General features: G+C 37.2%; 1 protein-coding gene across 3 annotated transcripts in view; it reads right to left on the reverse strand.

Annotated features, from left to right (window-relative positions):
* LOC132406893 (PH domain leucine-rich repeat-containing protein phosphatase 2-like) overlaps nucleotides 1–15,107 on the reverse strand; it is a 141,957-nt gene that overhangs the window by 31,647 nt on the left and 95,203 nt on the right. For all 3 annotated transcript variants that reach the window (XM_059993004.1, XM_059993003.1, XM_059993005.1), the window contains 4 exons: nucleotides 14,708–14,910; nucleotides 13,516–13,576; nucleotides 13,093–13,188; nucleotides 11,173–11,328 (listed from right to left, as the gene is read on the reverse strand). In XM_059993004.1, coding sequence (XP_059848987.1) covers nucleotides 11,173–11,328; nucleotides 13,093–13,188; nucleotides 13,516–13,576; nucleotides 14,708–14,910 — 516 coding nt within the window. The remainder of the gene's footprint in view (nucleotides 1–11,172; nucleotides 11,329–13,092; nucleotides 13,189–13,515; nucleotides 13,577–14,707; nucleotides 14,911–15,107) is intronic.

Raw genomic sequence — 15,107 nt, forward strand, 5'->3', positions numbered from 1 at the left:
AAAGCTACGGGACATGGCCATTGTCTCCTGGAGACAGATTTGTGGATTGAGATGCTCTGCTACGTGAATGCCCTCGGGCAAAGTGGGCTGGTTGAGGGAGAGATTGCATCACCCCCAACCTGATTGACATCTATGACCCTGCGAGTCAGAATAAAAGAGGGGCTGTAGGAACAACCCCTCAGACGCACCAGAAGAAACGTTAAGTGACCACGTAACAGCAGGAAGTCATCTGAAGGAAGCCACGTGCGTTCGATTCCGTAGCTGGAATCGGTGGCTGGAACCACGGAAAACAGCTTTTAGCTAACAACGGGGAAGCCCGCTCCCCTGACTCAACGGATTGGCATCTTAAAAGACCTGGGGCAAGTTTAAACCGCATCACTTTTAAACCCAACAACGCTGCAGCTTGAACAAACTGATAGTGACTTATCTTTCCATCGGACAATACAGTAACCCCTAGACAACCATAGAGTTATTTCTTATCGGTTATTATTATACCCGCGCTTAGATTTAGTATTGACGACGTATATTTGTATGTTTGCATTAATCTTCTTTTTGTGCCCTTTATCAATAAATACTTTAAAAAATAGTACCATCAGACTTCAATGGACCTCTCTGTCTTTGCTGGTAAGTGATCCAGTTACGGGAATTCCGTAACAGCTTAGTCTAGGATTTTTATTCTGCCACAGATACGAAGATATTTTAGAGTCAATAGTATCAAAAAAAGATTTAGGAATAAAAATTGGTAATGCTTGGAATAAATATAAAATTTTGGGTAACACTATCATCTTAATAGCATTAATTTGACCAACCAATGACAAAGATAATGGGAACCACCTGGTAACAAGTTGCTTAATTTGGTCAATTAAAGGTAAAAAATTAACTTTAAATAAATCCTTATGTTTCTTGGTAATTTTAATACCCAAATAAGTAAAATGATCTGTGACAACTTTAAATGGTAAGCATTTATAAATTGGAACTTGCATATTTAATAGAAATAATTCAATCTTATTAAAATTCAGTTTGTAACCAGAAAAGCTGGTTTGTAACTGAGCAAGCAAGGACAAAATAGCAGGAATAGATCTCTCAGGGTCAGATATGTATAGTAACAAATCATCAGCATATAATGATAACTTATAAGTCCCTTCCCCACGGGTAATACCCAAAATATTAGGTGATTCACGAATGGCAATAGCTAAAGGTTCCAAAACAATGTCAAATAGTAAAGGACTTAAAGGACAGCCTTGCCTCATACCACGGAATAACTGGAAAAAAAAAGATCTTTGATTATTGGTGAAAACCGAAGCCAAAGGTTTGTAATATATTAACTTAATTCATGATATAAATTTCAAATTAAAATTAAAATGCTGCAACGTATTAAATAAATATGGCCATTCAACTCTATCAAATGCTTTTTCAGCATCTAAAGAAATGACACATTCTGGTATTTTGGGTGAAGGAGTATAAATAATATTAATCAATTTTCTGATGTTAAAAGATGAATAACGATGTTTAATAAATCCAGTCTGATCTTCAGAGATAATTTGGGGTAATATATTTTCTAATCTAGTGGCCAAAATTTTACTAAAAATCTTAAGGTCCGTATTCAGCAAGGATATAGGCCAATAGGATGCACATTCAGTGGGGTCTTTATCTTTTTTAAGAATTAAAGAAATAGAGGCATCATAAAAAGATTGTGGCAATTTACCTACAGTTAACACATCTTTAAAAATTTTACAAAGCCAAGGAGAGAGTATCGAGGGAAAGGATTTAAAAAATTCTGCAGTATAACCATCCGGACCAGGGGCTTTACCAGAATTCATTGAAAAAATAGCCTCTTTTATTTCGGTTTCCGTAATAGGTGTGTCTAGAAGTACACTATCTTCTGTTGTTAATTTTGGGATATCAATTTTCTTAAAAATTCATCCATTATAGAAGAATCCTCAACAAATTCTGATTGATATAAAGAATTATAAAAATCTTGAAAGGCTTTATTTATCTCTTTATGATCAATCGTCAAAGCGCCATCTCGTCTACGAATCTTGTCGTTTAACCGAAGCAGTTTTCAATTGATTAGCCAATAATTTACCAGATTTATCTCCATGTACATAAAACTGGGTTCTAGATTTAATTAACTGATTTTCAATCGAAGAGGATAATAACAAACTATGCTCCATTTGAAGTTCAACTTTCTTTATAAAGTTCTTTGCTGGGGGTCACTGAATAAATCTTATCAATTGCTTTAATTTTATCAACCAATGTTAATATTTCATAATTAGTTCGTTTCCTAACTCCAGCAGAGTATGAAATAATCTGTCCATGAATAAATGCTTTAAAAGTATCCCATAATGTTCCACTAGAGATCTCTTCTGTAAAATTTGTTGAGAAAAACAAATCAATTTGTTGTTTAATAGAATTAAGAAAGTCTGGGTCCTGCAATAAAATAGAGTTGAACCTCCAAGATTTAGCATTAGAAGATGAATCCATTGTCTTAATAGATAGCTTCAAAGGTGCATGATCAGAAATGGTAATGGAATCATATTTACAATCAACAACATCTGTAAGTAAATGATGATCAATGAAGAAATAGTCAATTCTTGAATAATTATGATTAACATGAGAAAAGTATGAAAATTCTTTGTCATTCGGGTGTAAAAAACGCCAAATTTCAGAGACTCCAGAATCAACCATAAAGGAATTAATAAGAGAGGCCAATTTATTCGGAAGAGCTTGGGTGGGCGTAGATCTATCAATCGAAGGGTTTAAGCAACAGTTAAAATCCCCACCCATTATCAGCACGTACTGATTCAAATTAGGAAAGGATGTAAATAAACACTTTAAAAATTCAGGACAATCAGTATTTGGAGCATAAGTCAATTAAAACAACTTTTTGATTAAAAAGTAAACAAGTAATAAGCAAAAATCTACCTTGTGGGTCCGAAATAGTTTCATAGTGCATAAAAGGTTGAAGAATCTATAAAAATGGAAATGCCTCTTACTTTGGCTTGGGAATTCGAGTGATACTGTTGCCCTATCCAAAACCTAAAAAAACGTTGACTATCCACCTTCCTCACATGAGTCTCTTGTACAAAGATAATATTAGCATTCATTCTGTGGAATACTTAGAATATTTTTTTCCGTTTGATCGGATGATTTAAACCATTAGTATTCCAAGAAACAAAATTAAAAATCTTATCCATATTGCCAATAGTTATTACAATTAACATATAAGGTTAAACAAAAGATGACCTCATGAATCCGGAAGAGGGAATTAAGTTCAAGTCATGACACTGCAACCATTTTTGTAGTTTCAAGCCAGCCCATGAAGTAAAACTAAGCGTGAAGCAAGCAAAAAGAAAAGTCCCCCTCCCTCCACCCTCAAAACCCCAGGAAAAAAGCCAAAAAGAGGCAAGCAGGCAATGTAATACTAATTTTACCCCCATGTCTCAAGACGGCAACTCAAACAAAAAAGTAAAAAAAAAGATACAAACCACCCATATTTTAAGAAAGGGTTAATATAACAAAGATTAAACTATAAAATTAGTGTTATATATATAAAACAAAAGGATTAAAAGAAAAAAAGAAAAAATAATAAAATGTTAAAACCCATAAATGGATAATATTGTATTAGTATTTTAAAAGAACGTCCTTAAACTTATTCAGACACATACAAATGGATGTGACATATCCAAGCACAAGTCTTTTGGGGAAAAGAAATGACATCTTAGAAAAGTTTTTTTTATTAAAAAAACCTTAATATTTAAGCGTTAAAAATATTTAAAAAATTGTATATGAACTGAAAAGAAAAACCTAATGAAGAGTTGGCTAACTGGATACACAATTCACTCCATGGTAAAGCATAGAGGGTGATTATGGAAGATAGTTTCTTGGATTGGAAGCGCACGATGAGTGTGTGCCTCTGAATGTCAGGTCCATTGTAATTGGTCTTCTGTGGAGAGGATGCTTCCTAAGGGGAGAGTCTAAGACCAGAGGACACAGCCTCAGAACAGAGGGACATCCTTTTAGAATGGAGATGAGGAGCAATTTCTTTAGCCAGAGAGTGGTGAATCTGTGGAATTCTTTGCCACAGGCAGCTGTGGAGGCCAAGTCTTTATGTGTATTTAAGGCAGAGGTTGATAGATTCTTGATTCGTCAGGGCATGGTGGGATATGGCAGGAGATTGGGGCCAAGAGGAAAATTAGAACAGCCATGATGAAATTCTGCTCCTATATCTTATAGTCTTATAGCAATGATTTAGATAGCAATGTACAGAGCATGGTCAGCAAGTTCGCATAGTGGACAATAAAGGTGGTTATCAAAACTATGTGGGAATCTTGATCAGCTGAGTAGGTGAGCTGAGGAATGGCAAATGGAGTATAATTCAGGTAATACATGGTGTTGCAGTTTGAAAAGTCAAATTCAGGTGGAAAAAGGCAATTTCCACAGTGAACAGCAGGATCTTGGGAGGTGTTGTAGTACAGAAGGAACTTGGAGTACAAGTACAAAGCTCCCCTCAAAGTGAAGTCACAGGTAGACAGTGCTGGTGAAGGTAGTTTTTGGCAAACTGGACTTCATAACTCAGGTATTAAGTAAAAAAGCTGAGGTTCTGCTGCAGTTGCACAGGATGTTAGTGGACTCGTGCATTTGGAGTCTAGTGTTCATATTTTTTTTTTAATTTTGATTCAGAAATACAGTGCAGAACAGGCCCTTCCCTCCCAACGAGCTGAGCTACCCAACAACCCAACTACTTAATACTAGCCTAATCACAGGACAATTTACAATGACCAATTAACCTACTAACCAGTATGTCTTTGGACTGTGGGAGATAACCAGAGCACCCATGGATTCCTGGGGAGAACATACAATTCTTTGCAGAGGATGACAGAATTGAACTCCAAAATCTTGACACCCCAAACTGTAACAGCTTCACGCTCACTGCTACGCTTTGGTTGTCCTGTTATAGAAAGGATGTTATGAAACTGGAAAGAATCAAAAAAGAGATTTACAAGGATGCTGCTAGGACATAAATGACAAGAGTTATTGCGAGAGGTTAGGTAGGTTAGGACTCTTTTCCATAGTGTGAAGGAGACTGAGGGGTAACTTATAGACGTGTATAAAATCATGAGGAGCACAGTTAGGGGCTTAAATGCATTCTGCTCCCCCCACCCCCAGAGTTGAGGAATCAAGAACAAGAGAACATGCAGTTAAGGTGAGTTTCATCATGACTGATGTATTTTTCCTCCCAACCCCATTCTCCTTTTTTCTTCTTGTAATCTTTGATGCCCTTACTAATCAAGAACCTATCAACCTCCACTTTAAATATATCAGAATCAGGTTTAATATTACTGGCATATGTCGTGGAATTTATAGTTTTTGTTGAGAAGAGGGCATATCCGAGGTAATCTGGGTGCTTAATAATGGATGGTGTGTTTTTGAGGCATTGCTCCTTGAAGATCTTCTGGATGCTACAGAGACTAGTGCCCATGATGGAGCTGAATGAGTTCAAAACATTCTACAGCTTCTTTCAATCCTGTGCAGTAGCCCAGCCCTCCATACTATACGGTGATGCAGCCAGCTAGAGTGCTTTCCATGGTACATCTGTAGAAATTTGCAAGTGTCTTTGGTGACGTACCAAATCTCCTCAAATTTCAAATGAAATACAGCTGCAGTAGTATCTTCTTTGTAACTGCATCAATATGTTGGGCTTAGGATAGACCAGGGGTCGGCAACCATTACCACTGAAAGAGCCATATGGACCCATTTCCCACAGAAAAGAAAACACTGGGAGCCACAAAACCTGTTTGACATTTAAAATGAAATAACACTGCATACAACGTTTTTTTTTGCCTTTATGCTATGTATAAACAAACTATAATGTGTTACATTTATGAAATTGATGAACTCCTGCAGAGAAAACGAAATTACATTTCTGCATGCAACAAAAACATTTTGAACTTCGAAAAAAAGACGTTGGGTTGAAGGTTACTCCATAGTTAGCCTACCTTCGATCGAAAAATTAAAAGAAATCGCGCACTGGCGGGTGTCAGGGATTGGCAGTGGTGTCGTATATTAATAGCGATAAAAAACACGTTGTGGTGGTGTGCTACACGCAGCGCTAAGATAACGACACTGCAGTCAAAGATAACTTTATTCGAACTAAACAGCCTTGCTTTAAAGCCTCCCTCAACCCGCCCCCCGTGGGCGCGGATGCTCCAAAAGACACGTACTCACAAACCCCCGCAGGCTATCTCCCTTAGCCGGAACAGTGGCTAATTGTGAGCCGGTTCGGATGTGCCAGGAAATGGTGTCGCCACAACGTTTTATTTAGATTGTACAAGATCACCATAATCTTCAAATTTCGAATTACATTTCAAAAACTAACAAACCATGGGGAGCCGCAGCACAGAGATGAAAGAGCCGCGGGTTGCCGACCCCTGGGATAGACCCTCACACATGATGACACTCAGGAACTTGAAACTGCTGATCATAAGAGCATATGAAATAGGAGCATGAGTAGAACTTCCTGGCCTGTCAAGCCTGCTCTGCCATTCAAAAAGATCATGGCCAATCTGGCCTTGGAATCATCTCCACCTAACCTGCCTTTTCCCCATATCCCTTAATTCCCCTACTATACAAAAATCTATCCAACCTTGTCTTAAAGACATTTACTGAGGTAGCTTCCACTGCTCTGGGAAAAGCAGTTCCTCCTCATCTCCATCCTAAATCTACTCCCCTGAATCTTGAGTCAATGTCCCCCAGTTCTAGTCTCACCTACCAATGGAAATAACTTCTCTGCCTCTATCTCATCTATCCCTTTCATTATTTTATGGTTTCTATAAGATCTCATGAATTCCAGTTGAGTACAGACCCAGATGACTCAATCTCTCCTCATAGTCTAATCCCCTCATCTCTGGAATCAACTTGGTGAACCTCCTCTGCACCGCCTCCAAAACCAGTATATCCTTCCTCAAGTAAGGAGACCAGAACTGCACGCAATACTCCAAGGGCAGCCTCATCAGTATAACCTGCATTTGCAACATAACATCTCTGCTCTTAAATTCAATCTCTCAAATTCCTCAATGAGGACTGGTGTGTGTTTCTCCTTCTTCCCTTTTCTGAAGTTTATAATCAGTTCTTTGGTCTTACTGATGTTGATTGCAAGTTTGTTGTTGGAACACCACTCAACTAGCTGATATATCTCACTCCTGTAAATCCTCTTGTCACCATCTGAAATTCTGCCAATAACAGCTGTGTTGTCAGCAAATTTATAGATGGCATTTAAGCTGTGCCTAGCCACACTGTCATGGGTGTAGAAAGAGTAGAGTAGTGGGCTAAGCACACATCCTTGAGGTGCACCAGTATTGATTCTCAGTAAGGAGGTGTTATTTCTGATCCGCACAGACTGTGGTCTTCTGGTGAGTAAGTCAGGGATCCATTTGCAGCGGGTGGTACAAAGGTCCAGTTTTTGGAGCTTTTCATTCAGAATTGTAGGAATGATTATATCCCAGTGACTTGGCCTCCACAGACATTTCTGGCAATGAATTCCATAGGTTCACCATCCTCCAGTCCTCCACTCTTCCACTATTAGAAAATCCTCACCACATTGACTCTATCTAGGCCTTTCAAAATTTGGTAGGTTTCAATGAGGCCCCCTTATGCTTCTAAACTTGAGCGTACAAGCCCAAAGCCATCAAACGCTCCTAAAATGTAAACCCTTTCATTCCTGGCATTATTCTCATAAATCCCCTCTGGATTTTCTATAATGCCAGCACATCCTTTCTTAGATAAGAGGCCCAAACTGTTCACAGTTCTCCAAGTACGGTCTGACCAATGCCTTATAAAGGCCTCACCATTACATCCTTGCCCTTATATTCTAATTCTCTCGAAATGAATGCTAACCTTGCAGTTACTTTCCTTACCACCGACTCAACTTGCAAGTTAACCTGTACTAGAAGTCCCTTTACACCTCCAATTTCTGAATTTGTTCCCTGCTAAACAAATAATCTACACCTTTATTTCTTCTACAAAGTGTATGACCATACACTTCCCTACATTATTTTACATCTGCCACTCTTTTGTCTAATTCTCCTAATTTGTCCAATTCTCTCTACACAGCCCCTGCTTCCTCAGCTCTAATTGGTCCTCCACCTATATTTGCATCATCTGCAAATCTGGCCACAAAGCCATCAATTCCATCATCCAGATCATTAATATATGAATTCTTGCCCAACTTTGAGGCTTGTGGAAAACCACTGGCTACCAGCGGCCAATCAGAAAGAATTCACTTTATTCTCTGTCCTCTGCCAGTCAGCAACTAGTATCTTTCTTGTAATACCCCAGGCTCTTGTGTTGTTTAGCAGCCTCATGTGTGTGTGCCTTGTCAAGAGTCTTCTGAAAATCTGAGTAAACGATATCCAATGACTGTCCTTTGTCTATCCTAACGGTACTTCCTCAAAGACTTTCAATAGATCAGTTGGGCTATTTAATCGTTGAGGAAGCTTCAGTAACAACTTTTAGAAGACAGTTGGATAGTTACGTGGATAGAAAGGTTTAAGGACTTATAGGACAAATGCTGGCAAATGAGATTAGCTTGGATGAGGCACCTTAGGTGATGATAGATACTTTACTGATTCCAAAGGAAATTACAGTGTCACAGTAGCATTACAAGTGCACAGATATACAAATATTAGAAGAGAAGTAAGAAAGAATTAAAATAAGTTATCCTAAAAAATAAGATGTACAAGATTTACAAGTTAAAAATTACAAGATCACTTCCCTGGCTATAGGTTGACTCACTATAGTGCCTGATAACCGAGGGTAAGAATGACATGACTGAACAGTCTGCTTCCATACTGTATAACTCTATGAGTGATGAAATTCTGCAATACCTATGCAGAAATTGTATTATCCACACTAGAATGATTTTAGACTAGGGTGCTTAATTCAGTTTTCAAATTGGGTTGTTTAAATTGTAAATAACTACTGTTCAACTGTCACTCTGGAAGCAAGTTATTTTTAAAAACTATTCCGTGCAACTGAATCTCTAGACCTACATACTGTAGAAACACTAAATAATTCACAACAGACAGTGTGCAAATCTGCTACTGATGGGAGCCTGTATTCATATCTGTTTACTTCATTGATTTGAGGAATTTGTAGAAAATTAGCTTTTAAAAAAACAGCTGTAACATTTAGCCAGTTGAACAGCTAGAGTTAAGTCCCAGATCTAAAACTATCTTGCAGCGAAGTCACATACCAACAAGCTGACTCAATGTGGCACTTCATATTTACAGGCATGAAAAATACTCATTTTAATAAGCAAGACAGTCTCATTTTCATTATTTATGCTGTTGGTACATATTTTAGAAGGAAAAAATGTGAAGAAATGTCTCTTGGGAACACATGTTAGAAGTCTAGAAAAGGAAATTAAATTTTAACTAATTTTATTAGAATTAATATTTTATTTACACACTTAAAAGGCAAGAAATGATACCAGTAGTATAGTCCATTGAAGTCTACTACATTGCACTACAGAACAGGACATAGGTTCATCATGGGGATCCTTTATATAACAAGGATTTATTACTTCAGCCAAGCCACACTCGCTCTCCTAAGACTTCTTAAAAAGAGGTACTGATGGGTTGTGCTGTGATCCATGGAACTAAATTGTCAATAAATAAATTTCTTCAGGAAAGATCATGTTAGAGAGTGAAAAAACACTTCTGGTTCTTTCAGGAACAGTAATTTTATAGCCTTTTTTTTAAAAAAAGAAAACTGCTGAACAGGATGTATTATGCTATGCAGCAGTTTCCTTGTCATTTACAACAGTCCATTTATTTCCAACATATTCTTAATTATTTTTAAAGTATTCTCATGCTTTGAGTTTTTCCCAAAGCAAAAATATCCAAAATGAACAATTATATTACTCTATCCCAACCAACTACAAGTTTCTAATAGCCAATGAGCTATGCATTTTACAGTGAATGTTATTAGTCATATTAAAATTTTCTAGATCTGAGAAACCAAGAACTCAGTGGAATAAGCAGATGTTTTCTTATTATTCTACTAAGAATCATGATTGCACTATCAGGATACACAAGTTAAAATTTCCACAAGTTAAAATGGGGAAAAAAAATAGCAGCCCAGACTAAAGGAACATTTAAACTTTTTAGAAATGGCTGAAAAAGAAAATGTCATAGAACTCAGAACCTACTCCACAATTAGTCTATAACCCTCTATTTTTCTTACATACATGTGCCTATTTATAAGTTCCATAAATGTCCCTATTGTATCAGCCTCTTTGATCATCCCTGGCAGTGTGTTCCAGGCACATATCACACCCTGTGCAAAAAAAACTAGCTCTGACATTTCCCCATTCATTTTAAATGGATGTCCCCGGTATTAGCCATTGCCACCTTGGGGAAAAATGTGTTGGCTGTCCACTATCTATGCCTTGCAATCTTATACCTCTATCAAGTTGTCTCTCATCTTCCATCACTCCAAGGAGAAAAACCCTAGACTGCTCAACCTTTCCTCATAGGATGTGTTCTCTAATCTAGGCAGCATCCTGATAAATCTCCTCTGCACCTCACTAGAGTTTCCACAAGCTTCCTATAAATAAAGTGAGCAGAACTAAATACAATACTCTGAATGTGGTCGAACCAAAATTTTATAGAGCTGCAACATTACCTCATGGCTCTTGAACTCAATGATGGCCAACACACCATTTACCTTCTTAACCACCCTATTAACATGTGTAACAATTTTGAGGGATCATGGATTTGACCTCAAAATACATGCAAGAAAAAAATAAAGCTCCATAGTTCTGTTTGCCTCTTTTCTCATATCCTTAACATTGTTAAACAAAGTTTTCAATCAGTATTAAATAAATAATTTACAGTGTGTTCACCAAGAGCACAATAACCTACAATTACTCAAACATTTTTCAGCAAAAAACAAACCACCAGAGTAATTCATCATCTGTGGATGCAAAGGGATAGTTAAGTCTATCTGTTGGGCTGAAGTCCCTACATATAGTACTGATGCAGGATCGCAATCCGGAATGTCAACTAACCCTTTTGCTTCCACACATGCTGCCTAACCCACTGAATTCCTCCAGTAGTTTGTCCATATTCCAGCATCTGGAGTCTCAAATTTCCATTCAAATATACTTACTTTAAAGCCTTAAGGAAAAGGCATTCCGGAAGCTCATTGAGCTGATTGTGTTGTACATCGAAAACCTCCAGAGGTATGTGCTCCAACTGATTTGGCAGACTGTGAAGGTGATTATGTCCAACGAACAGTTTCTGTAGGCTCAAGCTACACAATAATCTGTGATACACAATGGAGAAAAATAAAATTATTTTTAATTTGTTGCACGGAAGATGCAGCTATTTTGTCCTGAGCTGATCACATCCAATTTTCCATCCTTTCAGCTTTAAGATATTGGATTCACGTGACAGTAGTTTTATGGTCTGTGTTGCCCTATGACTTGCAAGATAACATGCATTAGGGCAGGCCAGTAATTAATAACCAATACTAAAATATATCATAGTACTCTGCAATGGGTAGAGTAAGAAGCCAAAGTCTGCTTTCCCTTCTGACTTCATGCTTTAGCTGTTATGTAGGCAAAGGTACAGCAGCAGCAAGCCATAAAACCCATGGAATTTACATCACCCTTCTGTGAGATCATGGGTGAATTTTTAAGTCAACTTGGCTTTCTCACTTAGTTTAAACAGATCTGACAGGAGAGTGGGACCCAAAGCAATAATGACCACAAGTTCACTAGAAGGACAGATAGGAGCAGGACAGGCAGCAAGAAAGGTTTGATACACAAAACCACATTTATTTTAAGGTAAAAAAAACTGACAATTAAGGAAGATTAATTCAGTCACCCCGACAGTCAGCAGGAATTAGAGGAGCAAAAATGTAGGGAGACTGCAGATAGCTATATGAATAATAAGGCTGTTAAGAGTAAGTGATTTTGACTATCCAAATACTGACTGAAACTGCAATAATGCTAAGGCTTGGAAGGGGCTGAATTTGTTTACTATGTCCGGGAACATTTTCTCAAGCAATATGCAGATGGCCCTACCAGAGAAAAGGCAACACTGAACCTCCAATTGGGAAATGAGCCAGGGCAAGTGACTGAAGTTTCACTGGAGGAGCACTTCAGAACCAGTGACCATCATTATATTATATTTCTTATTAAATAGTTCTGGAAAAAGATAGGACAGGGGGAGGAATTGAAAGGGAAGTTGTTAAGGGGTAGTACAAGTATGCCAAGCAGATGAGAGTATTAATGTGGGGGAAACTGGTTGGGTCTTAGTTCCAAAAATAAAAGCAGAGAACCCAAAAATTATCCTGTGCCATAATCCATCTGCCAGTTTCCTATTTTCCCACTTAATCATTATTTCTTTGCAAACTCAAGAGTCTCCCTCACAGCTTGCAATTCCATTTATGGTTGGCAAACTCAGAGACTTTGCACTCTGTCTCCTTATCGGTCACTGCTATAAATCTCAAAACAGCTTACACTGGAACACTGAAATATTCAGTACTACATTAATTACAGCCTGCCAATTGAAAATGGTTCATTTCTTGCTACTTTTATTTTCTTCTTTGCTAATTTCTGTTCAAGCTATGCTAATCTTTTAAATCTTAATTTGTGTAATCCATGAGGCACTTTATCAAATGCTTTTATGAAAATCCAAACATGTGACATCTGATCGTTATTTTATCCAATGTCATTGGCCTGGAAAATTTTCAACATTCTTGTAAGTTCATACTTTATTTGAAAGACAACACATACAAAATGCTTTTTTCTCATTAAGCGATATCTAGATTATGACTTCATGTTCTATACCTGTCTGAAATTGCAGTAAATTTCATGTGCGAAATGAATGAAAAATTCTCAGAAGGCAGTATTGGCAAAGCTAGTTTGACTTTAGCTTTCAAGGTCAAAACACTTTTCACAAGACAAATTGCAGAATCTGAACAAGGGGAAAAAATGTGGTTCATCACCTCAGAACTGAAAATTTGTCTATCCCACAAACTATGCATCAACAATAAGATCTCAAATCTACTGATCTTCCCCACCTCATAGGTAATTCTGTAATCTGGTTATGACTGACATCCAGAAATTCAAGTTTCTTGGCATCACAGACCCAATCAGGTACAGCTTCCAATTTGTTCCTATTAAAGTAAAACAATACGATTATGATAAAATAAAAAAATTACTTGAATAAAATGTTTTGTGAAATAACTTAAAAAAAAGTAACCCAGTTTTCTGTGATATTTTACCTTACGGGTATAGTATACAGTACAAATGGTGACTGTTTTAGTATTACAAGCACAGTATAAGAATTAGAAGTTTATTTCTTATATTCATCTCACAACATGAAGGAGTAAAAATATTTAGGTTGTGTCTCTGTCGCTATGTGCAAGCAATAAGGAAGGGAAATGTGGGAGTATCTATTATTGTTTTTTTGTCCATGTACACATAATTAGATACCTGCCTACCTTGAGACATCAATGTGAACCAGTTGTCCAGGAAGCGGATATATGCTCAATGTTGTCAACTCTAAACAAACATCCAAAATAAATTATTAGAACATGGTATCTTTAAGAAGAAATCTTGATCGATCTCAGGGATAAGTATGAATTTAAATGATTTTCAATCATACTGATCTAATAAAAATAATGCACAACAGCATGTAGCATGTCCTTTACCACTCATCTTTCTTTCTGATATCCGAGTTTTTACGAATTAACATTTTTAAATACTTGATTCACTAACTTTCTTGTTAAAATTATATATTTTATTTTCAAAATAATTATTTAAAGAAAAAATATATACATTTCCCCATTTTCTCTTGGTAGTTTGATCTATACAATAGGGTGGAGTTACAATAGTACTCAAAAGCAAATCCAAGTTCATCAGCAGAAACAACTTAATTTCTACCAACGACGTCTCTTTAGTTTTTTTCAGGGAGGATGGGGTTCTGTTGAAGAAACTGACCTGGAGTTACACTCAGATTTCTGTTTGTTGTGGTGGTGGGACCTGGTCAGAAAGGGGTGGGGCCAGGGGCACGAGACGAGGAAGAGGGAGTGTGGTATGTTAAGTTGTATGAAGAATTATTAATTTTTGTTCTGCTGTAGATCATGGTCTCCCTTGGGGGCTTTGCTATTGCTTGCTTGGTGGGTGGAGGATGCTGATGGTTTTTGCTGAAGTAGTGGGGGAGGGCTATCACTTTGCTGCTGTTTGTGTATGGAAGGGATGAGTAAGGGGGGGGCTTTGGGATTTTAATTGTCACTCATTCTTTGGGGCACTTGTTTTCATGGATGTCTGCTAAGAACAAGAATTTCAGGATATATATTGCAAACGTTTCTGATATTAAATGTAACTATTGAAACAATGCTTCTCTGTACTTCAGATCTGGCCGTTTTACTACCACTCTTGCCCCCTAGAGATGTCATGTTTTATTTCACCCTTCATATCTCAGGGTACAATTTCTCAAAGACAACAGTCATTCCAGATGCCAGTGTATCCTTTGCAAGACATAAATTGAATGGCTTTTTTCCCCTAAACTACCTCAGTTTGGTAAGCACCAAATTGCAACATATTTGCATACTATTTGCATCATAACCATCAATTTAGGCTGTAGAAGGAAATGCCAATTTACAGGAAGTGACCAAAATCCTATTTACTTACGGTTGGAGCCTGCATATAATGTCCTCAGAGAAAAGCCACTTAAAGTAAGGGTGGACAGATTGTTACGTTCACAATGCAAATGTTCAATACTTGCAAACACACTCAAGTCAAGTTCAGTCAGGAGATTGTCACGCAGATCCAGATAAGTTACATGATTAATAGCTTCCAAGTTGCCCATCATCACTGACTCAATTGAATTCAACCTAATAAAGAAACAAACATAGATTGGAGCCCAAATGAAAAAAAATAGCACACTTATTAGTACACCAACTAGTAAAACTTGAAACATGAAGTGAAAATTCTTTGCCTGCATATAACAATTACTAAAGAGAAATAAATGTCTAAATTACAGATAATAAATTGCACTCATTGACAAAAATTAGTTTATGAAGACAATAGC

This window comes from Hypanus sabinus, chromosome 17 (genome assembly GCF_030144855.1).
Source record: "Hypanus sabinus isolate sHypSab1 chromosome 17, sHypSab1.hap1, whole genome shotgun sequence".
NCBI lineage: Eukaryota > Metazoa > Chordata > Chondrichthyes > Myliobatiformes > Dasyatidae > Hypanus > Hypanus sabinus.